The 23,779-nt window shown below is 42.0% G+C and overlaps 2 protein-coding genes across 2 annotated transcripts in view; one reads left to right on the top strand and one right to left on the bottom strand.

The window, feature by feature from the left end:
* LOC130435844 (uncharacterized) overlaps positions 1–23,779 on the bottom strand; it is a 476,195-nt gene that overhangs the window by 217,671 nt on the left and 234,745 nt on the right. The window lies entirely within an intron of this gene.
* On the top strand, positions 1,679–5,827 carry LOC130435836 (extracellular calcium-sensing receptor-like). Its single transcript, XM_056766685.1, has 6 exons — positions 1,679–1,878; positions 2,151–2,442; positions 3,025–3,843; positions 3,938–4,168; positions 4,705–4,828; positions 4,929–5,827. The coding sequence occupies exons 1-6, from the start codon at positions 1,706–1,708 to the stop codon at positions 5,825–5,827; spliced, it is 2,538 nt and encodes an 845-aa protein (XP_056622663.1). The 5' UTR covers positions 1,679–1,705.

The following is a 23,779-nucleotide window of genomic DNA, read 5'->3' as shown; positions in this document are numbered from 1 at the left end:
CAGATGTGGTCTCAGTAGTGTTCCCCCTCAGGCAATTGGGAAGCGCTTCCCAGTGTTCCTTACGATGCCGGGTGGCCTCTAGAGTAGCAAAGGCCACAGCCTGTACGGCCGTTAGTAAGACCCTCTCATTGTGATTTACGTAACTTATGCCTTACTACACTACTGGAAGGGTACGATTCGCTGTTAAACTCACTTGTGACTCGCCAAGCCAGTCAGTGTTGCTTCCCTGGAAGTTGTGATGTGGCGCAGTGCCATGCCATTTCGTATGGGAAACCCATTCTGTCGGTTCGATACAACGATGAGAGACCATCAGAAAGGGAACGTCTTGGTTACGTATGTCCTTAATGTCACAACGCAATACCGTCTGCTGCAGCGACAGAGAATGCATGTCAGGTTCCTCAGCCCAAAAGGTGAATGAATTGGCCCGCCATCTTCCTTTAATACACGTGTGTACAGAGTGGAGACAGGCATGCCATGCTATTAGTCAAGTTCATTGGCCTTTTAAAAGTAGACTTCTTGACAGTGTGTCTGTTACCACCAATATCATTCCAGGTGCGAAATCAGGGGTGTGTCTGAGGGGTCTCCGGATGCCAGCAGACCCAGGGCAGACGGACTGGCTGACAACAACATAGAAGACGGGAGGATGGTGAGGGAGGGCGGGACATTCCAGGAGGCACTTGTATCGTGTTGGGCACAGGCTCTCCATCTTCAGTGGTCTCTGGCAGATGCTCCATGCTGCAGGGTGATGTCTGGCTGGTTTCTGGGTTGGCAGTGGGGCTGGAGATGTCCATTACTCTTCGGCACCCACTCCACAAAAGCAGCGAATTCCTCGCGGACCGTTTACTGGGGAGCGTGCCTTACACTGCTTGCTCAGGCCATGGTGATAATAAACACAGAGCGAGGGGTCAGGGAAGTTTGTAAGACTCGCCAGATCTAAAACGTCACAGGTGTGGTCCTCCAGCAAACTGTTTTCCTCCTCGAGGTAGATGAGCTGGACAGTTGGGAAAGCCATCCGGGAGTGGGGAAAATATCAAAAATGAACCAAAAAGAAACAAAAATGAAAAACACAGCTTTAAACTTACTTTACAGACAGTTTTTATGTCACGAAATGCTGTATACACAACACTCATGAAGACAAAGGTCCACAACAAGAGTTTATTCACAAAGTCCACTACAAAGGAAAGACCAACACAAAACGAAAGCCAGCATAGGAGTGAACAGAACAAGGGGCATAAATAACAAGAATTATGAGTAACTTAAATGAACACAAGTGAACGGAATGACCAATTAACAGAAACTTTGTCAATTGAAGAACACAATGAAAACACCAAAATAAAGACTTTAATTGCCACGCATATATTGACTAACAACACAAAACTGTTTCGTTTGCTTATTCAATTTTGTATTGCTTATCAGCATTAAAATATGTTTTTCTGTAGACTTTTTAATTGACATTATTCTCTGCTCCAATGCTTTGCATAACATGGCTTTGAAAAGCCTACGTGTAAACATCTCCCCACCTACCTGTTTACCTGTTGCATGTTCTTTTGCCTGAGGCAAAATAAAGTCTACAAAAGGGGGTTATTATCCAACCCTTTATTGTTTGCAGGGTACTGCACTTCTTGACTCAGTCACTCTCTGTCTCTCCCTCTGTTTAGTGATGGGTTTTATGGTGTGGTTGTGGGTGGTGGGGTTAGTTGTTGAGATGGTCTCAGTATGTGGTGCTGGCCTGTCCTGTGGTCTGTGGGGTACATCTGTGTCAGAGAGTTTGTATAAAGAAGGAGATGTGATCATTGGTGGTCTGTTTCCTGTTCATCTTGAAGCACCAGAGACTGAGCATGATTTTATAAGATTTCAGCGTGGAGAGCACTGCAAAAGGTGAGTATATAATCTGTACATAATCACAGGGTTGCAAACTCCTAACAAGGTTTTTATATATTCAGCCTTAATTGTAAAAAACGTCCAATGCTTACATTAAGGAGGTAACATCCACCTGACCTACCCAACATAAAAATGACGGATGTTACTACTTGTAGCGCATTTATCGATTACCTGACAAAGCATTTTAAGCACAATTTTACTGAACCGACTATCCAGATCATCCTTAAATTAATGCAACAATTCATTCTAATTCTGACTTTTTTTCTCAGTGTTGACCTTCGTTCATACCGCTGGCTCAAAGCGATGATCTTCACAGTTGAGGAGATAAATCGGGACTCCGTCCTGCTGCCGAATGTTACTCTGGGGTATCTGATAGCCGACACCTGCCTTGCTGAAGGCACAACCCTGAGTGCTGCTTTAGCTTTGGTAACAGGACATGAGGAGAAAGTGTCAGTAGAAGAGTGCAATGGAGCCCCGATGGTGCCTGTCATTATCGGAGACGCCCGTTCTTCTGCCTCAATGGTGGTGGCTGACACACTGGGAGTGTTTGATATCCCCATGGTATAATGAATTAACCCTGAACACTGATATTGATAAAGTCATATTTTCTCCCTTTAAAGTGTTTATATGAAGCAACTGGTTATTAAGGTGATCAAATTACGATGCTAATGCATCTTTCGAGTTGAATGGTGAAGTGTTATTTGCAACACAAGTCTCACAGTGTCATGTTTTTAAAGTCATGAGTGATAAAATGTGATACTGATTTACTCGATAAGATTTGTTGTGTGAACAACATAAATTGTTAAAATGTATGGGAATGTTACTCTGCTGTGAAAATTTTACATTTTTTGTATTTTGGTACTACAGTTTAGATGGACCTTTTTGTATTTTGTGTAACAAATGACATTATTCATGAATTTCCAATGTTAATAAAATAATTCATTTTTACACTACCTCGGATTTAGAACATATCTGCAAATAATGTCTGGATTTAGTAACATTACAAGTATTTATTCAAATGAAAACCATGCTGTTCCAGAAAGGTTTTTCAGGTTGAAATAGAAAAAAGCGGAGTTGTCTTGAACACAGCAAGCACACTCTACATGCAATTTAATGCCTTGTCTGTCTATTGTTTTTGTCTAGGTGAGTTATTTTGCGTCCTGTGCTTGTCTCAGTGACAGTCGCAGATTTCACACTTTCCTGCGCACTGTTCCCAGCGATGCCTTCCAGGCCAAGGCAATGGCCCGTCTGTTGCGTCTGCTGGACTGGACCTGGGTCGGTGTGGTTGCAGGAGATGATGATTATGGTAAAAGTGGTTTGCAGCTGCTCTTAACAGAACTGGAGGGTACAGGAATCTGTGTGGACTATTTGGAGTTCATTCCAAAATCACACTCACCAAGCAGAATCAGGCAGATTGTGGAGAGGATCCAGATTTCCACAGCTCGCGTGGTGGTAACTTTTGCCATCGGCCCTGATATAGAGATTCTGTTCAAAGAAGTGAAGGTGCAGAATTTGACCAACAGGCAGTGGATAGCTACAGAGGCCTGGAGCACTTCTACGCAGTTCTTTGACTTGGTGACCATTCCTCTCTTGAGAGGCACAATTGGCTTTGCCTTGCGCAGGGCTGATATTCAGGGTCTGGATGCTTTTCTTGCCCAGCTGAGTCCTTTGAAGCAGACAAATGAGCCTTTTGTAAAAGATGTTTGGGAAGAAATCTTTGGGTGCTCGATGGCACAGGACTGGAAGCCTTCATTTGACAAACCAAGATGCACCGGATTAGAGAATGTTGAGAAGCATGGTCGTATCTACACAGATGTTTCACAGCTGAGAGTCACTTACAATGTGTATAAAGCTGTGTATGCAATTGCCAATGCCATTCACAACATGATGCACTGTCAGCCTGGTAAAGGGCCATTTGAACATGGAGAATGTCCTGATGTGACCCGAATAATACCCAGAGAGGTGTAGTGGAGAGATGAAAACTTATTTATTTTATTGTATTTATTTTTTGGCCAAAACATTGAATATGTTTGTTTTTATTTTTGTCTCTTCACAGCTTCTGCAGTACTTAAACGCTGTAAACTTCACAACACCTGTGGGTGATAGGGTCTATTTTGAAGATAACAGAGAGCCATCTGCCTCTTATGATATTATGAACTGGCATATAGATGAAAGTGGAACAGTGAATTTTGTCCATGTTGGACAATTTGATGTAGCAAAAGGAGCAGGTCAGGAGCTGAACATAAACCTTGAGCGGGTGGTCTGGGGAGGAGGCTGGGATGACCAGGTGTGAGTCAATTTACTTTGTCCTCAAACATAATGGCTTTAAAATGGCTTTTTTGTTTCTGGACACGTAATACACAAATGAAAATGCTAAAAACCATTACTTCATCATTGTGTAATTCTGTATTTTATATTGAGAATTACAATGAACAAATCAACAAGTAAAACACCAAAATATAGATCTTCAACAGCTTGAATTTCTTGATGAAATCTGTATTTCCTGTCGTATGTGTATTCAGAACTGATGCATTCAACAATTTCAACACTCTGTAAGATATGGATGTTTTCATTAACATCATTTACTTGGCTGTATCCCCCCTGAAAGTAGAGACACAAGTCATTTAGATGAGATTAGTCTACATGTATTATGTAGGAGTTTACACTGTGTCTTTAATAGAAAAGAGAAACCACACCAAGCCTGTTTCTAAGTTTGTAAAGAGCTAATTTATTTTGTTTGTTCTCCATGTGCTTGTTGCACTGACAGATGTTGTTAGAGGGTTGCTATGAGGTTGATGGTGTTTTTTTTCTTCTGTAATTCAGGTGCCTGTGTCTGTGTGCAGTGTGAGCTGTCTCCCGGGCACTAGGAAAGCTGTACAAAAAGGAAAACCTGTCTGCTGTTTCGACTGCCTCCCTTGTGCTGCAGGAGAAATAAGTAACGTCACAGGTATACAAAACAACAATACTTTATTATAGACATCAACATTGGTTAACAATATTTAATCTTTGTGTCATAAAAAAAGAATATTTTCTATAATATTCTCTAGACTCAACAGAGTGCATTAGGTGTCCAGAACGTTTCTGGTCAAACCCTGAGAGGACAAAGTGCATCCCAAAGGTTTTGGAGTTTCTGTCCTTACAAGATACAATGGGAGTTGTCCTGACCGTATTATCTGTGACTGGGGCAACACTGACCACAACTGTTCTGGCTGCCTTTTTCCATCATCGTGACACACCCCTCGTGCGGGCCAACAACTCCGAGCTGAGCTTCCTTCTGTTGGCATCACTCACACTTTGTTTCCTCTGTGCACTTGTTTTTATCGGTCGTCCTGCGCCGTGGAACTGCATGCTACGTCACACCCTGTTTGGAGTGAGCTTTGTGGTCTGTATCGCCTGTGTCCTCAGTAAGACTGTGGTGGTGCTGGTGGCTTTTCGGGCCACTCTGCCTGGATCTAACCTGATGCAGTACTTCGGGCCTATCCAGCAGAGGGCAGGCATCTTCTTTTGCACACTGGTTCAGGTTGTCATATGTTTGCTTTGGCTGTTTTTGGCTCCTCCTTTGCCCACAGAGAGTTCAGGAGGAGAGTTTGGTGCTCGGGTGATCCTGCAGTGCACTGTAGGATCAGTAGTGGGATTTGTACTGGTGCTGGGCTACATTGGCCTGCTTGCAGTGGTCTGCTTTCTGCTGGCCTTTCTTGCTCGGAAACTTCCAGACAAGTTCAATGAGGCTAAATTTATTACTTTTAGCATGCTGATCTTCTGCGCTGTGTGGATCGCGTTTGTTCCAGCATATGTCAGCTCACCCGGCAAGTACACAGTGGCTGTGGAGATTTTCGCCATTTTGGCATCCAGTTACGGCCTGCTGTTGTGTATCTTCACCCCAAAGTGTTACATCATTCTGCTTAGACCTGAGAAAAATACCAAAAAGAACATGATGGCCAAATAGGGTTAAGTAATGAAAGAATTTTTTTTAAGACACCCTTTTTATATGTGCAATTCCTAGTACTGTTCATTTTATTGTGAATCAATTTCAGATGTTATAGTTATGGATAAAGGTTATAGAGATGTTCTTTGTAAAATGTTAATTAATATTTACTGTTCTTCAGTAAACAAAATAAAATAAATATACCAAAAAAGATTTTTAAGCATTAATCTCCGACCCTCCATTTTCCCTACAATTACTGTTTTCAGTAACTGTTCTCACCAAAGGTCCCCAAACACACACCTACTTACTCTAAAGTAACATGTAGTCTCTCTACATATATTTCTAGTATATAAAATACATTATATATTACTGAACATGAACATGGAATCCCCTCTTTGATATATTTGCTGTACATAAAACTTTCTTATACAGTTTGCTAGCACCACATGTGTGCTAAAAACTGTATTTTCCTTTTACACTTACCTCCTAAATTCAGCAAAATGTGTCGTCTCAGATTTAACTCTGATGTGCGTTGTCCCTAACTGAACAAAAAATGTTGTTGTTAACACAACTGTTTTTATGGTATAGGCAGCAACGCAATGTATATTCAAAGCATAGAATGGAATGAGAACGACACACTAAAAGAGTAATGTTAGAACAAATATGTGTCCACAGAAAAATCTCACATTTATTTTTTGACATTTTATAATCAACAAACCAACTTAATTTACTCGTTCCATCTCAGTTTGTACAGTATTTGGGCACTTAAACATCTATGGGAAGTCCCTTTAAAACTCAAAAAAGTTGTACAAAACCCGTTAGGACTGCCCTTCTTAAAGTGCAGGGGAAAATTGTAAGAGCTCACTTAGCTGTTGCAGTGAAAGACACAAAAAAGTGTTCATTAAATGAATACCATAAATTCCATGAGGTTTTTTGGAATTAAATTTACATTTCTATTTCAGTCCTAAGGAAGACTATCCCACTAAAAGATGACCACTTAATGATAACTTTTGTTTTTACATGTATACAGTATGCGTGTATATATATGCATGCAGACATTTACCACAAGTGAAAACATGAAAATATTCACAGTATTGTTCCATAGAGCTTAGCTCATAAGATACAAATATTTAAATAATTCGGTAACACTTTATAATAACTGCACGCTATGAATCATTAGTTAAGCATCAGTACATAGTTAATTAATCATTTATGAAGCATTGGCCCCACATTAATAGACATTAGTAAGCAGTTTATAAATACAGCTATAAATGCTTTGTTCTTGATTTATAAGCATGTATATAAAATGCTTAAAAATCAAATTTGCATACTTTTTTAAGGATGAATTCATCATTTCTAAATTAAGGATTACATTACTTACAAACCAGCTAGTTAGGAGTTGTCAGTGGTTCATGAGATCATTTAGAAAGTGTAAGTAAATGAATAATAAACTCTTTTAATGCACATTTATACATCTTATTATTCTGACATATAGTAACAATTACTAAGTTTGTTAATAAATGCTTTTTTAACACACATTCCTGCTGTAATTCATGATTAATTAAGGTAATTATAAAACATTTACTAGTGGTTAGATAACTATTCTTTTGTGAGCTCATCTAAAGTTGTCACGTTTAGCTGGTAGAAGAGTCCAAACAAAGGGTTTTCAAAAACAGGTATTTTAATATAAAACAAAAAGCCAAACAGGGAACCAGGAACAGAGAAAAATGTAATATAACTACACGCCACATAAACAATACTAGACAAAGAACAGAGGGAGACACAGGGCTTTAATACAATTTGGAAACACTCAGGGAAAGCAGAAACAGGTGTGAGCTAATTAACAATGACAAAACACAAGTGAAAACTAATTAACTAATAAAGAAACAAGTGAAAACTAATAAACTATTAAAGAAACGAACAATGGGAAGAAAAAACCCAATAAAACATAACACAGCTGTTACATAAGTGAGGACTACATATGCCTTGTAAAGCATTTACAAATGAGAGTTGCACATCACTTCACAGTTATATTTCTTCTGGAGATGTGCAGGAATTAAACATTTTTTTCAGAAGTTAATTTTTCATTTTATATCAATTCATTTAATGTTAATTAATATGTCCGGTTGTACAATTTTAATTTTGCAGAGGTTTATTTTTTATTTTATATTAAATCGTTTTATATTCATTAATATGTACAGTTGTACAGTTTAATTTCTTTTGCATCTTGAAATAAATAGTTCTATGTTCTTTATCCCTCTGTGTTCTGTTTTTCCTATTTCTGTTTAGAAGATAACTGAGCCTTTAACTCTCATTTGTAAATGCTTTACAAGGCATACATAGTCCTCACTTTAGATGAGCTCACAAAAATAGTTAACTGACAACTAGTAAATGTTTTATACCTACCTTAATTAATCATGAATTACAGCAGGAATGTGTGTTAAAAAGGCATTTATTAACACATTGAGTAATTGTTACTATATGTCAGAATAATAAGATGTATAAATGTGCATTCAAAGAGTTTATTATTCATTTACTTACACTTTCTAAATGATCTCATGAACCACTGACAACTCCTAACTAACTGGTTTGTAAGTAATGTAATCCTTAATTTAGAAATGATGAATTCATCCTTAATAAAGTATGAAAATGTGATTATTAAGCATATTATATACATGCTTATAAATCAAGAACAAAGCATTTATAGCTGTATTTATAAACTGCTTACTAATGTCTATTAACGTGGGGCCAATGCTTCATAAATGATTAATTAACTACAGTTCTGTTCAAAATTATTCAACCCCCACTGAAATTGATTGTTTTGGTCGGTTTGACATTGATTATGATCATTCAGTCATCCTGCTTACAATTAAATCAAAGAGGCACGTGTAGGTCAGACAAATATAACATAACATTTATAATGAAATAACCCCAAATGTCTTTTCTGAGCTCACATCATTATCAGTTTTATTCAACCCCCAAGTGACATTCAATCTTAGTACTTAGTACAACATCCTTTTACAGTTATAACAGCTTTTAAACGTGAAGCATAGCTTGACACAAGTGTCTTGCAGCGATCTACGGGTATCTTCGCCCATTCATCATGGGCAAAAGCCTCCAGTTCAGTCACATTCTTAGGCTTGCGCACTGCAACTGCTTTCTTTAAGTCCCACCAGAGGTTCTCAATCGGATTTAAGTCTGGTGACTGCGATGGCCACTTCAAAATGTTCCAGCCTTTAATCTGCAACCATGCTCTAGTGGACTTGGAGGTATGCTTGGGATCATTGTCCTGTTGAAAGGTCCAACGTCTTCCAAGCCTCAGGTTTGTGACGGACTGCATCACATTGTCATCCAATATCTCCTGGTACTGAAGAGAATTCATGGTACCTTGCACACGCTGAAGCTTCCCAGTACCTGCAGAAGCAAAACAGCCCCAAAGCATGATTGACCCCCCGCCATGCTTCACAGTAGGCAAGGTGTTCTTTTCTTCATAGGCCTTGTTCTTCCTCCTCCAAACATAGCGTTGATCGATGGGCCCAAACAGTTCTAATTTAGTTTCATCAGTCCACAGAACACTATCCCAAAACTTCTGTGGTTTGTCCACATGACTTTTGGCATACTGCAGTCGACTCTTCTTATTCTTTGGGGACAGCAAGGGGGTGCGCCTGGGAGTTCTGGCATGGAGGCCTTCATTACGCAGGGTGCGCCGTATTGTCTGAGCAGAAACTTCAGTACCCACATCTGACAAATCTTTTCTCAGTTCCTCAGCAGTCACACGGGGACTTTTCTCCACTCTAAGCTTCAGGTAGCGCACATCAGTCGAAGTCAGCATCTTCTTTCTGCCACGACCAGGTAGCGTTTCAAAAGTGCCCTTTGCCTTGAATTTGCGAATGATGCTTCCTATGGTGTCTCTTGGTATGTTTAACATCTTTGCAATCTACTTATAGCCATTGCCCTTCCTGTGAAGAGTAATCACCTGTTCTCTTGTCTTCCTGGACCATTCTCTTGACCTCACCATGTTTTTAACCACACCAGTAAATGTCTAGAAGGAGCTGAGTATCACAGTCATTTTAAAGCTGCCTAATTGGTGCTTATTAGGCTTTATTGCTGCTCCCTGATATCCACAGGTCTTTTTCAATACCTGATTGAAAGCACTTCATTGAACCTCTGTTCTTCAGAGTGGTAGTCTTTAGGGGTTGAATAATTATGTCAATGAAGAATTCACAAAAGAAACATTTACTTCTGTATTACAAAACTAATTGATGTCATTTTAGTTGCATATGGTTCTTTAAGAAGTCCTTGTAGGATTTCATTCTGAATACAATTACAAATGTACACTAAATTCCCTAAAACCATTTACAGCATTGGGGGTTGAATAATTTTGAACACAACTGTATGTACTGATGCTTAACTAATGATTCATAGCGTGCAGTTATTATAAAGTGTTTCCAATAATTCTGAGCAATTGATCAATGGAAAATAACTGCATAAAGTGTTTGTTTGAAATAACATGGATGGGAGTGCAGAATTTTCATTTCCTTTCACATCTTTCTGTAGTCAAAATTGTAATTGCAGAGTACACTTCAATCACATATGGTCAGCATTTACAGCCCTGTTGTGGACACTGCAAACAATAGGGCTGCAAACAAGCTTAAAAGAATCCTGTCCAGTAATGATCTGTAACTGACTATTTCAAAAGAGCTGCAAAATGATGCAAAAGTGGATGCGAGGATTAGTATAATTGAGGTAAAAATGAGTCATTGCCATTAGCGGAGCAGAACTGAGCTCCAGAGCCCTCAGGCTATTTACAGTCATTTTCCAGCACATTAGAGGTGAGGGGAAATAGATGCTGTTCACAGACTCTTGTGTGCTTGAACATGCCTGAGGCAGGATCACAGAAAGCATCACTCTGATGTTGTATTGATCAGCTTGAGAGAAAATAAGGACAGAACGATGAACGTGCAGGTGCTCTGGTTGACAGAACATCAAGTGAAACACCACAGAGGCAAACGTTTTATGTTGGGAAAAACTACTGAGCACTTTATTATGTGATGATATTACAATCAAGAAACTCAGATTTTATGTCGTGAATTATTATATGATTTGTATAAAAGTGACGTTTTCAGGCAAACTACTAATATCTTAAGATGTGAAGTGTCAAAGTCCTCTCTGACTATGTCACACAACAACAATTCTAGATCAGCATGAATTTATTGAGAAATTTGCTGGGTGACACAGTTTGTGTTGTTGTGGCTCTGTTGTTCTGAATGTGAAAAGTAATGTCATTCCTTACAGAGATTGGAAATAATTGAATAAAATAAAATACAATACAAATTTAACTAAACTCCCTGAGGGCACATGTACAAAATTTCCCTCAAAGTTGCATCTGTGCTCTACATCTATGTGCTATACATCGATTTTCTTGTTTATTTGAAATGTAAATTTGAATCTTCCCCAAGCGATGCACATTTGCCCAGCACATGCTTATTGTCTTAGATAAACACAAATAGTTGAAAGATGGTAAACAGAACATGCACACATCAGTTCTGTACATTACAAGGCAAACATCTCAACTCCCCCCCTCAGATAGGCTAGGGTGAGGCTCATCTGAAGCTTACTACATGTTTGCTAAATATTGTTTCTTTTTATATTTTTTAATTCATGTATTTGTTTTAGAGGCCAAGTATGAATCTGGGGCAAGTCTCATATGTTGACTATAGAGGAGTTTAACTGGAACACTATTGCACTCTAGTGGTAGAACATCATACTTGTGATTGTGTGTTACACAGGTCTCTGAGATTGTTGTGAGATCAATATAAAGCCCACTCACCTCAGAACTATTCAACATTATAGTTAATGGCTAATCATTTTGTGACATTATATACTTTTTAGAATTCCTCACCAGGTATCACTATCAGTGAAATCTAATGTGTGATTAAACATTGAACATTGAACATTAAACATTAAATAAACATTGAATAAAACAATAGGGCATTTTCACAATGATGTCAGTAAACTTCCGCCTTTCGGAAAAGCAGTGTATCCTAGTTCCAGTAAGCCATTGCACCAGGGATCTCTCAGTAAAATGCAGGCATGTTAATCTACAACAACTCTAAATATAAGTGGTAAAGTTCATATTTTTTCATGTTCATGTAATATCATGTTCTTTTGGTAACTTTGTTGATAATTTCTACTTTGCCATTCTGTAAATGCTAAAGCTAAAAGTAGGTTTAAGCTAGCAGCAAAAAGAAAAATGTGAATCGATAGGCTACCTGGGCTGTATTAATATATCTAGCAGTATACACTAAGCATACTTTTTCTATTAATGTATAACCATTTACATTTTTATGCATTTTGCGGGCGCTTTTATCCAAAGCGACTTTAATTCCATTATCCTATATATTTGTTTCTTGGTATGTGCAATCCCATGGGATCGTTGATAACATAATGCTCTTACCACTGAGCTACAGGAAACCACATACTTTTTCAAACGGCAATGTTTACATAATATTTAATTATAATCAAATCGAAACGTTTATCCAGAAATATTAAAATAGTATTTTCTACATAGTATGTATATGAGTAGTATGAATAGATTTTGGATGTAGTGCATCCGCCATGTTCCCTTTCTGTCGGTCTCTTGACGTTGTGTTGAGAACGACAGATGGGGTTCGCCCTTGAGAACCAATCAACTCGGACTACTATAGAAAAGGCCAATGAAATTTGGCGAATGAAATTTGCATGCCAGTCTCCGCCCCCGGATGTCCGGTATAAAAGGAAGCCGGCGTGCATCATTCATTTACCATTTTTTTCTTCAGAGCCTTCGCTCATGACTACGAACAAAACGAATTCAATGAATTCTTCTTCTTCTACATTGCCGGATCTACGACATAGAGCAGCGGATCGTCCCTACCTGCAGCGACCTTCCCCTGGGCGTCTCCCGGGTCGCACTAACCTCATCGAGCACCATATTGAGACCAAGCCGGACGTGGTAGTTTGCAGCCAGCCCTATAGGTTACCTGAGCACAAGAAAAAGGTGGTTCAGGAAGAATTAAACGCGATGCTAGAGATGGGGGTAATATAAGAGTCCAGTAGTGATTGGGGAAGCCCGATAGTTTTGGTTCCTAAAACCGATGGCTTGGTTCTAATCTGCGTGGACTGTAGAAGGGTGAATGCTGTGTCGGAATTCGGCTTGGCGCTAGTCGTGTTTATTCGACACTGGAGCTAACGAAAGGATATTGGCAGATATTCTCACCTCACCTCACCTCACCCTCTGCTATTTTCTCCTGGGGCGCGAGTTCACGCTCTATTTGGACCACGCTATCCTCCAGTGGCTCCACCACATGAAAGAAACCAACGCGCGGATCACCCAGTGGTATCTGGCATTACAACCCATTAAATTTCAAGTGTTCCATAGAGCGGGGTCTCAGATGGTCATAGCCGACTTTCTCTCTCGGAGGAGGGGGGAGGCTGTAGGCTGGATGGGGCCTCGGCCTGAGTCAGGCGGTGGGGGTATGTGGCAAGGGGGGCATGGTTTAGCGATGTCTGCACCTGGGAGGAGAGACACGGGAAAGAAGGTGAGTAGGTAGGTCAAGTGCAGATTAAGATCACCTGCGTCACATTACAGTGATTGGTGAGGAGACACATTAAAAGCTGACAGAAACAAAGGAGAGACAGAGAGAGACCGACTGGGAGACCTGGCAGCTGTCTGAAAGCCTGAGAAACGGATTCTAACAAACAGAGATCTGGAAAAGTGGATTCTTACGGACGGAGTTCCGGAAATGTCGAGAGACATTTAATTTGACTATTAAAAGTATTTTAAGCGCAGTGGCGCAACGTCTTGTTGTAAATAAATATACGATTCTTGTCTCCCAGTCCAGCCGACCCCGCCTCCTTTCTTCGACCCACTTACAAACCCTTCTACAGTGAGCACTTCTTATTTTCAGAGATAATCCATCCACCTCACAGGAGTGGCATATCAAAGATGTTGATTAGACAGAATGATTATTGCACAGGTGTGCCTTAGGCTGCATCAACCAGCGAGAGAAAGAGCAGGCGCACATGTCAACCAGCTATAGCAAGAGAAAGAGCATGTGCACATGTCAACCATCTAAGGCGAGAGATAGAGCACACTCATTAATGTGCTCCTTCGTTCGTTGTACATAAGTTCAGCTGTGTTTGCTTGTTCACTGCATTTCGATGAGGAAAACTGAATTACTGTGGCCGGTAAGTCTCTCGGACAGCAGAAACCGGGTCATCAGATTCCTAAGGGGCATGAGGACAAAGAACCCTCCCTGTCCTTGCTCCGTTCCCTCTTGGGACCTCAATATGGTTCTCTTGGGCCTGGAAAGGGCCCCTTTCAAGCCCCTGGCAGAAGCCCGTCTACCTCATCTTACGGTGAAGATGGTTCTCCTAGTGGCGCACGCCTCCATGAAGAGGGTAGGGGATCTGCATGCACTTGCTGTATCCAACGAGTTCGGGCCGAGCGACTACCATGTGGTTCTGAGACCCCGGCCTGGCTATGTGGCCAAAGTTCCCACCACTCCCTGGGACCAGATCGTGAACTCGCAGGCGCTCCCCCCTGGGGAGGAAGACTCAACACCTACCGTGTTCTGTCCAGTATGCGCCCTGCGCCTCTACTTGCACCGCATGCAGAGCTGCAGAAGTTCTGGGCAGCTCTCTGTCTGGTTTGGAGGACAGCAGAAGGGGAGAGCTGTCTCCAAACAGAGGTTGGCGCACTGGATCATGGACTCCATAACTCTGGCATACCAGTCCCAAGATCTCCCGTGCCCACTGGCAGTGAGAGCACACTCAACCCGGGCACTGGCTTAAGCTTCTCTCTACATTGGGCAATGCCCAACACCTTTGCGAGATTCTAAAACCGTCATTTAGAGCCGATGTCAGCCCGCCTCTTGCATGGTACCAGCAGGTAAGACTGGCTGCCGACTGGACGTACGCCTGAGAAGCGCCTTCTCCTCTTCATCAGGTGAGTCAGTGCGCTATTCAGCTTCCCTACATCCCCCACCGGGCAAAGTACAAGCATCCCATCCATCACTAAGCACCTCACTGGTTTACCAACCCGGGTGAAGCAGTCCGTATTCCAAGCCTGTTGGTAACAGCCTTTTGTCATTGACACACTTGAACTCCTGCCTTACTACACCACTGGAAGGTTACGATTCGCAGTAACTCTCACTTTTGTCTCACCCAGGCCAGTCAATGTCGCTCCGCTGGAAGTTGTGACGCAACTCAGCACCGTGGCGGTTAGTTAATGGACCCCATTCTGTCTCGACACAGCGTCGAGAGACCGACAGATGCCACAATGCTTAGGGTGCTGCAGCAACCGAGAATGCCTCACAGGTTTCTCAGCCAAAAGGTGAATGAATGGGCACGCCATTCGCCAAGTTCATTGGCCTTTTAAAAGTGCAATCCGAGATGATAGGTTCTCAAGATCAAACACCCATTCTTTCTCGACACAACGTCCCGTTCCCTCCATCAGGGAACGGCGGTTACATCTGTAACTGAGACCATATTATGCTGGATTTGGATATCGCTTAAAACTGATAGATGGGGCGGTCACATTTCTAAATGCCGGACATATACTGCACGTGGCAAGTCAAAGTAAGAAATGCAACTGTATTTTGTTGGCAATCGTCATGTACATGCACAATATACAAAAAAGGGATTAATGTGATGATGTGTTGCTTGCTCGTGCTGTAGTTCCATCCCATTATCCCCACTAGTCCCACCTCTAGAAAACGTGTTTTTCCGGAAATAATCGTACAACTGAATCTCTCTTTCATAATTTGAATAAAGCTTAATACTCTTCTCGAAGATACGACATATGCAGTACTACTTTATAGGCACTCAAAATTTATATGTGATTGGCAGAAACTGCATGTACGCAATCTTTAAGGGATTCACATTCAGTATACGAGTGTGCTCGGGGGGCCAGCCCGCCAGTTAAAAGAAGAAGAAAGAAGTTAGCTGTCGTGTTTTCATCGGTTGCCATAAGAATTCATCACGATCTGATAAACACATAATACTTAAAAGCATGCAAAGATCACGGCATAAACTTATAATCATTGATGCCGTTATCTTTTGACACTTATCCACACCTATAAACTTGAAAACGTTATTGGCTGCTTTACTTGTCATTCTTATGGCCTCTTTGGTGGCCTTGGCCTTAGAAAGCAGCCAAAGCTCCCACTCCTTCAGCATGATGGTTTGGTTACGCGAGACTATTCTTGTCATGAATCTCTCTTTGAGACATGGCGGGAGAACCCAGGTGCAGGCAGACACAGACGGTATGATGTAAACACTGATTTGTTAAACAATGACAAGACTATAAAACACAGGCAAAACCAAAACCCACGAGGGGGAAAAACTAACAGAATATATATATATTACAAAACAAGAACACGGACTAACTAAACTAACAAAACAAACACTGGGAACAAACGCTAAACTGACACTTACTAAGACACGTGGAAATAGGGAACAGGAACAATGACTTGGCACATCATTCTGGAACGAACAGCAAACATCAAACAGGAACAGCAAGAATCAAACAATGCACGAGCGACGAGACAAAGAAACATGAGGACTCTTATAGGCAAGGTAATTAACAGAAACTAGGAAACAGGAGGGTAGGAATGATCACGCGACTCGGGGAGAGTATGGAAGACCGTCATTGTCAAAAACATCTCTCCCCACACAAAACCATCAGGCAATGCCATGGCTCCACTTGAGACAAGAATAAAACATGACATGATAGTGGAACCATGACATAAGCCCCCCCTTTAATGAACACCTCCAGGTGTTCACCAAGGGGTAACTAACAAGACAAGACTAACTTAGACAAGGACAAAAACCAGACAGACAAGGCAAACATGACAAGAGGCAAACACGACAAGATAATGCATGGGTTGGGGTGGGATAATAAAAATAACAAACAAGGGAGGGGGGGTGGGGGCAGACAAGAAAACATGGGTAGTCCAGAAGGGGGAGGGCTGGGTGGGGAAGTTCCAGCCCTTGGGGACGCGCCAGGGCGCGGAGCCCCAGGAGGCTTGACAGGAGTAGTCCTGGGGGGAACTGTCCTAGTCCCCTGCAGGACTGTAGGGCTGGACCACGGCTGGAATGCCGGGCTGGACCAGGGTTGGAAGATCGGCTGGGCAGCCGGACTTGACGGCGGCTGGGCAGCCGGACTTGACGGCGGCTGGGCAGCCGGACTTGACGGCGGCTGGGCAGCCGGACTTGACGGCGGCTGGGCAGCCGGACTTGACGGCGGCTGGGCAGCCGGACTTGACGGCGGCTGGGCAGCCGGACTTGACGGCGGCTGGGCAGCCGGACTTGACGGCGGCTGGGCAGCGCTCTCTGACGGCGGCTGGGCAGCGCTCTCTGACGGCGGCTGGGCAGCGCTCTCTGACGGCGGCTGGGCAGCGCTCTCTGACGGCGGCTGGGCAGCGACCTCTGACGGCGGCTGGGCAGCCGGACCTGACGGCGGCTGGGCAGCGACCTCTGACGGCGGCTGGGCAGCCGGACCTGACGGCGGCTGGGCAGCGACCTCTGGCGGCTGGGCAGCGACCTCTGGCGGCTGGGCAGCGACCTCTGGCGGCTGGGCAGCGACCTCTGGCGGCTGGGCAGCGACCTCCGGCGGCTGCTGGGCCGGGCTCGGTGCCGGACGGACCGTCACCTTCCCACAGCGCCCCCCCAAAAAATATTTGGGGTTTGACACCACCGGACTCGCGACCACAGGACTCGGGGAACCCGGAACTGTTGCCGGTTGCTGAACTGGGCGACAGGACAGCAATTTCGGCCTGGGACGTCCTCCACGTGGCCTTCTCCTCCCACTACGGTCAGTCTGGCCCACGGCTGACTCAGCCGGGCCAGTGGGGAACCGAGGGAGTACCGGGAAGGAGGACTCCCGCGACGTCGTCCTCGAGTCTCTAGCCACCCACTCATCTTGGACTCCACCAGTGGAGCTCGAGCCAGAGGGTACTGACTCCCCAAGGGCAGCGGCGGCCAGGACGATACCCTCCGCAGCGCTCGACCGTGGGGTGAAAGTCCCATGTGGAACCTCACCCCCGGGATCGCTACGGTTGGCCACGTACCTGACCATGTCCGCAAACCCCAAGGGAGCCAGCAGCCTCTTCTCTGACGGTGTGAGGCGCCGGGTGAGGCAGCAGTTGAAGATCGTCTTCAACTCCTCCTCACCAAACTCGGTCACCTCCGCCACCGCCGAGAATGCCCTGGCGAACTCCTGGTCACCATAATTCCCCTGGCGGAATCCAAGCATCAAGTGGGCCTGGCGAGACCGCAAGGACAACGTCGTACCGTCCATGCTGCCTACTGGGTTCTGTGTTGGCTCGTGCATTCTGTCATGAACTCTCATGTGAGACATGGCGGGAGAACCCAGGTGCAGGCAGACACAGACGGTATGATGTAAACACTGATTTATTAAACAATGACAAGACTATAAAACACAGGCAAAACCAAAACCCACGAGGGGGAAAAACTAACAGAATATATATATATTACAAAACAAGAACACGGACTAACTAAACTAACAAAACAAACACTGGGTACAAACGCTAAACTGACACTTACTAAGACACGTGGAAATAGGGAACAGGAACAATGACTTGGCACATCATACTGGAACGAACAGCAAACATCAAACAGGAACAGCAAGAATCAAACAATGCACGAGCGACGAGACAAAGAAACATGAGGACTCTTATAGGCAAGGTAATTAACAGAAACTAGGAAACAGGAGGGTAGGAATGATCACGCGACTCGGGGAGAGTATGGAAGACCGTCATTGTCAAAAACATCTCTCCCCACACAAAACCATCAGGCAATGCCATGGCTCCACTTGAGACAAGAATAAAACATGACATGATAGTGGAACCATGACAATTCTTACAGCAGCAGTACACCCAAGCCAGGGTGGTTGTTTTGATGTGTAAGTATTTGCTGAGTGTTTCCGTAGGGCTATTTGATTGTTTTCTGACAAAAATGAAGTAAGATAAAATCAAGGGTCTGTTGGTTGGAGTTAGCAGTATACACAAGCAAAGCCTATTTTATTTGCTTATTATAATGTAGTTAAATGTTTGTCCATTAGATGGACATTCCATGTCAGTAATCAGTCTAAAATGAACTATTAACATTCTGATTTGCGTAAGCTAAATAAAACTGTTTTGTTTTCCAAGAGTTTAAGAGTGCAAAAGTTACAGAATTGTAATGACCCCTGCTATATTTCAGACAAACATGTCCTACTGGGTACTTTTTTAATTTTTACTTTACAAGGAATCCATGTATAAACCATGTTATAATCTAATTAGGAATTGCCATGGATTGGCTACAGTTTGGTTTTATTCATTGCCCAGCATTTCTCTTTTGTGCTCATTTGCTTCATAAAGGCCTTTTATGATTTATGTAATCAAATCATACTTTTTATGAACAGATTAAGTTCTTTTTTAAAGAAAATAACAATTCTTTAGTTTTTTATAAGCCAACGAAATATACTGCATTGATTCATTTACTGTATGTTTCGGTTGTGTCATATTGTTAATATAAAGATTTAATATACTTATTTAAATTCACCTGCAACTTAAATTATACATTAGCTCTCAAGACAATCTTTTCGTCTTTATAGTTATATAAACAAATTACAATTTTATATTAATTATACTTTAATGATATGGTTTGTATATCTTTTAAAGCTTGAAGTGCTTCATTAAAAATGTCATCTGAGCCACATAAAATGTTAGGCCATGCTTGCATGCTATAAAGTATATTTTGGTCTTACATACAGAGTTTATGACTCCTGTGTATTTGACCTTCTCATCACACCTGTTATTATGATTAACATTAAGCTTCAGAATTTATTAATTTCCCTAGAACAATTTATCTTACATTCTTATTAATATCAAGAACCTTCTGTTGTTCTTGTACAATAAAGAAATAAGTAAATATGCATAACATTATTAGTGTCTACCTAACGGTATAAAGAAATAATCAAAGAGACACAAGCTGTCAAACAAATGAACCATGAACCGCTCCAATCCCTAAAGTAAAGAAAGAAGTAGACAAAACAAATAAATTAATTCTTAAGGGTAGCTTTGTATTGTTTTTGAACTTAGACAAGGCAACAGGTTTCATATTTAATCGCCTTTAGCCATGATTTAATTGGACATGTGTAGGTCAAAAGGAGTGATGTGGCTCCACCTTTCCAATTTGCCATTTCCCTAAGGGTGCAGGGCAGGTGTATAACAACCTATTAGACATGTGCTGACAAGTAAGTGTTTCTATCTGAGGTGATTAAATGAGAACATAAGGTGTCATTCTGGAAAACAACAGCTGTATTAGCATTACATCATAATTAATTAACAGCATGACATGCTATGCAGACGAGTGAAAAGCTGAGATCAGAAACTGAAAAGAAGTGCTTTGAGAATTGTCCTTTTCAATCAAAACATATTTAATGAATATGCGTCTGTGCAAGAGGTTGAATCCATTGGGAAAAACTTCTCAAACAAATCCTTGTCTAACCTCTTTTAAGTTATTTATACAGAAACCTTTTAACAATAAATAAACAGGTTTGAAGGTTGCCATTTCCAAAGGATGTATTGAAACAAAAACTGTTCTATTTAAAGTTAAATGTTACAGTTTTTTCCATTTCCATTTTTCATTGGTGACAAGCTTTGTTCAAAACTGAAACCACATTTTCAAAACTCTTCACACATTCAGCGACACACAAGTGTATACGGACCAAACTGTGAATTGCTTTCAGACAAAATGCAATCAATCACCACATTTTCAAAATCAACAAACACTTTTGTCATTCATACTCCACAAACTGCAAAAACCTATATATTTGCAGGATATTTTTCATATCCTAACACACTGCTTTCAAAACTGATAAAAGCACATTCAAATCAGAATGATGGCAAATTTCAATCATGTCTGCAGTAATTATTTTGAAATATAGAACATCTTAGCAGAAAATGAAATAATAATCATTCCAAGTTAATTGCAATTGTAACGTGTCCTGCTTTAGTCTCATTACCATGTTTTAGTTAAAGGGGATAGTTTGGAACTGATTTTGTTTGGAAATATGGATCTCTGAAGACAGGTTGGTGAGGAAAGAGAAGTGGTACGAGGGAGGACAAAGGAGAGGAAGACCAAGAGTGGTGATATCTGATGAAATAAGGGCCACAATTATTGACCATGTTGTGAACCGTGGTCTCACTTTAAGAGAGGCCGGTCTAAGGGTTCAACGTCTGCACCGCTCAACAGTTGTGTCAATTATACAAATTTTCCGGCAAACCAACAGGTAAGAAAGAAAACAAATTTCTGATTCATTCTTGTTACACACGTATGGTTTAGTACATTCAATAAATAAAAATCTGCTAGTGTTTTTTAGGTCAGTGTGTTACAAGTGTACATGCATGTTTTCTCAATGAGAATTTGTTGCCAGTGATTGGTGGAACGAGCTTATTATGAGACATAAATGAAGTGTTTTGTTGGTCTGAGTGAGTTTTGGAGGTGAGAGGAACTGTTTGGCTACAAGTCATGTTGGTAATGAAGACTGTGTGAAAAGTTTTGAAAATGCGATTTCAGTATTGAACAATGCTTGTTAGCAACCAGAGATTATGGGTTCTCAAACCCGTTCTGTCTCAACACAACGTCCGAGAGTCCGACTGAAAGGGAACCGAAATGACCTCCAATGAAACACTCTCTGCAATATCTGACTGTTACATGTTGCTTTGTATTTTGTTACATCATCCTGTAGGCCTGAACATATTGGTGCATATAACCTTAAGGATTGGGATAAATCGTGATCCAAACAGCACAGAAGATGAGCATACTGAATGTGATAAAAGTTGCTTTTTGAAATGATCAACATTCAAGCCAGAGCACAAGCAGAAGAAAGCCAATAAATCAACATAGCAGCCAATATGTCTATGAGAAAACTATAGTGTTGGCGCAAATAGCCCTGTGGTTAGTGCGCTGACATATGGTGCCAGTCTACTTGTGGCCCGACCTGAGTTCAATTCCAATATCAAGTGTCCTTTTCTGGTCTAATCTCTATCCAATGCTTTTCCTGTCCTTTCTCCACTGTCCTTTTCAATTAAAGGCAAAACCCCCTAAAATATACATTTAAAAAAAGAACACTAATGCAACACCAAAATGCAAAGAAGAATGATATTTCTTATTATTTATGTTGTTCTAGAGAAAGGAAGCAATGTTGATAGCCAAATCATACATACAATAACCTGTATAAAGGCAATAACACGGAGTTTTGTTGTATCCAGGCCCAAACCATTTCATGGCATTACTTTATGGAAGTGCAACTCTAAAGGCCATTAACACAACTATTGTTTTGATGTTTTTACCCCAGAACATAAAAGATACAGAGGATGTTGTGACAATTGAGTTGTATTAAAACTTTATTTTAAATGTCTGCCGGTTCCCGCCTCCTTCCTTCCATATCTTGAATCTTGTTACACCAATATAGGATTCAATACTTATTGTAAAGAACTGTTGAAAGTCAGTTAATTATCAAAAGTTAATTATCATATAAATTAGTTTTTGCAACAGAAAATAAATAAATTAGAGCTACAGCTCTATATTTATGTCCCTATTTATGTTTTGGTATAAAACATATATTCTGCGCCTTAGATGGAAGCACGGGCCTCTGCGGAATTGCTGGTCTGCCAAGGTAGTCGCTGCGGCAATGCTGGCTTTCCACGCTTGGGATGGAAGTGCGGGCCTCTGCCGAGGCGGGTGGCCTTGCGGGATTATTCTCATCGCGTAATTCAAATGACCGAGAACGGACAGAAACTCGCGTTTGGGGCAGCGGGGATTGGCTAATAGGGAGGACACGATCACAATCATTCTGTAGATTTTCTATTTTGGCAGAGAAGCCTGGAATTTAAGCAAGTCTAATTTAATTCCGAGAAATTCAAAGTTTTGTCTGGGGCGAGGGGAACGCAGAGAATTTTGAAAACCTGCTGGACTTTTGCTAGATATGCAGCCGGAAACGAGTCAGGAGACGAGATGATTAAAAAAATCATTGAGTAGGTGGATAAGGTAGGGAATTGCGTAATTGTTAGAGAGAATCCAGCAAATTGTCTCTGACAACATGTAGAAAATTTTGGGCCTGCTTCTGCAGCCGAATGTGAGACGGACAGAAAAGTAAAATTTATTATGCCATCGAATGCCGAGAAGGTGCCAGAAGTCTGGGTGGTTTAGCATGACTTTAAATGCGGATGTGATCTCAACTTTGGCTAGCCAAGTGCCAAGACCGGCATGTTTTATTAAAGTGATAGCTTGATCTATGTTATGATAGTGCAGAGAAAATTCCTCAATCGGAATGATGCTATTAGGGGCACGGTGGCTTAGTGGTTAGCACGTTCGCCTCACACCTCCAGGGTTGGGGGTTCGATTCCCGCTTCCGACTTGTGTGTGTGGAGTTTGCATGTTCTCCCCGTGCCTCGGGGGTTTCCTCCGGGTACTCCGGTTTCCTCCCCTGGTCCAAAGACATGCATGGTAGGTTGATTGGCATCTCTGGAAAAAATTGTCCGTAGCGTGTGAGTGTGCGCGTGTGAGTGTGAGTGTGCGTGAGTGAGTGTGTGTGTGCCCTGCGATGGGTTGGCACTCCATCCAGGGTGTATCCTGCCTTGATGCCCGATGACTCCTGAGATAGGCGCAGGCTCCCCGTGACCCGAGGTAGTTCGGATAAGCGGTAGAAAATGGAATGGAATGATGCTATTATTGCTAGGAAAGGCAGAGCCGTGTGGTGACGAGGTTGAGGTTAGGGCATATTAAGCTGTGTGATGGACTGATAACGCCAGGGTCGAAGTTTCTTGGGCGGCCTGCAGTATTAACTGCTGGCGGGCCGTTGGCTGGAGGTTGAAGTTGGCCTACGGCGAGAGGGACAACTATCTGGGCCAGGTGATGAAGCCG

The sequence above is a fragment of the Triplophysa dalaica genome, chromosome 14, assembly GCF_015846415.1.
Source record: "Triplophysa dalaica isolate WHDGS20190420 chromosome 14, ASM1584641v1, whole genome shotgun sequence".
Lineage (NCBI taxonomy): Eukaryota > Metazoa > Chordata > Actinopteri > Cypriniformes > Nemacheilidae > Triplophysa > Triplophysa dalaica.
This window is presented reverse-complemented; position numbering and strand designations above follow the sequence as displayed.

Coding starts and splice junctions, on each gene's coding strand:
- LOC130435836 (XM_056766685.1), top strand. CDS start 1,706: ATGGTCTCAGTATGTGGTGCTGGCCTGTCCTGTGGTCTGTGGGGTACA. Junction 4,169..4,704: donor GAGGAGGCTGGGATGACCAG/GTGTGAGTCAAT, acceptor TCTGTAATTCAG/GTGCCTGTGTCTGTGTGCAG. Junction 4,829..4,928: donor AGAAATAAGTAACGTCACAG/GTATACAAAACA, acceptor AATATTCTCTAG/ACTCAACAGAGTGCATTAGG.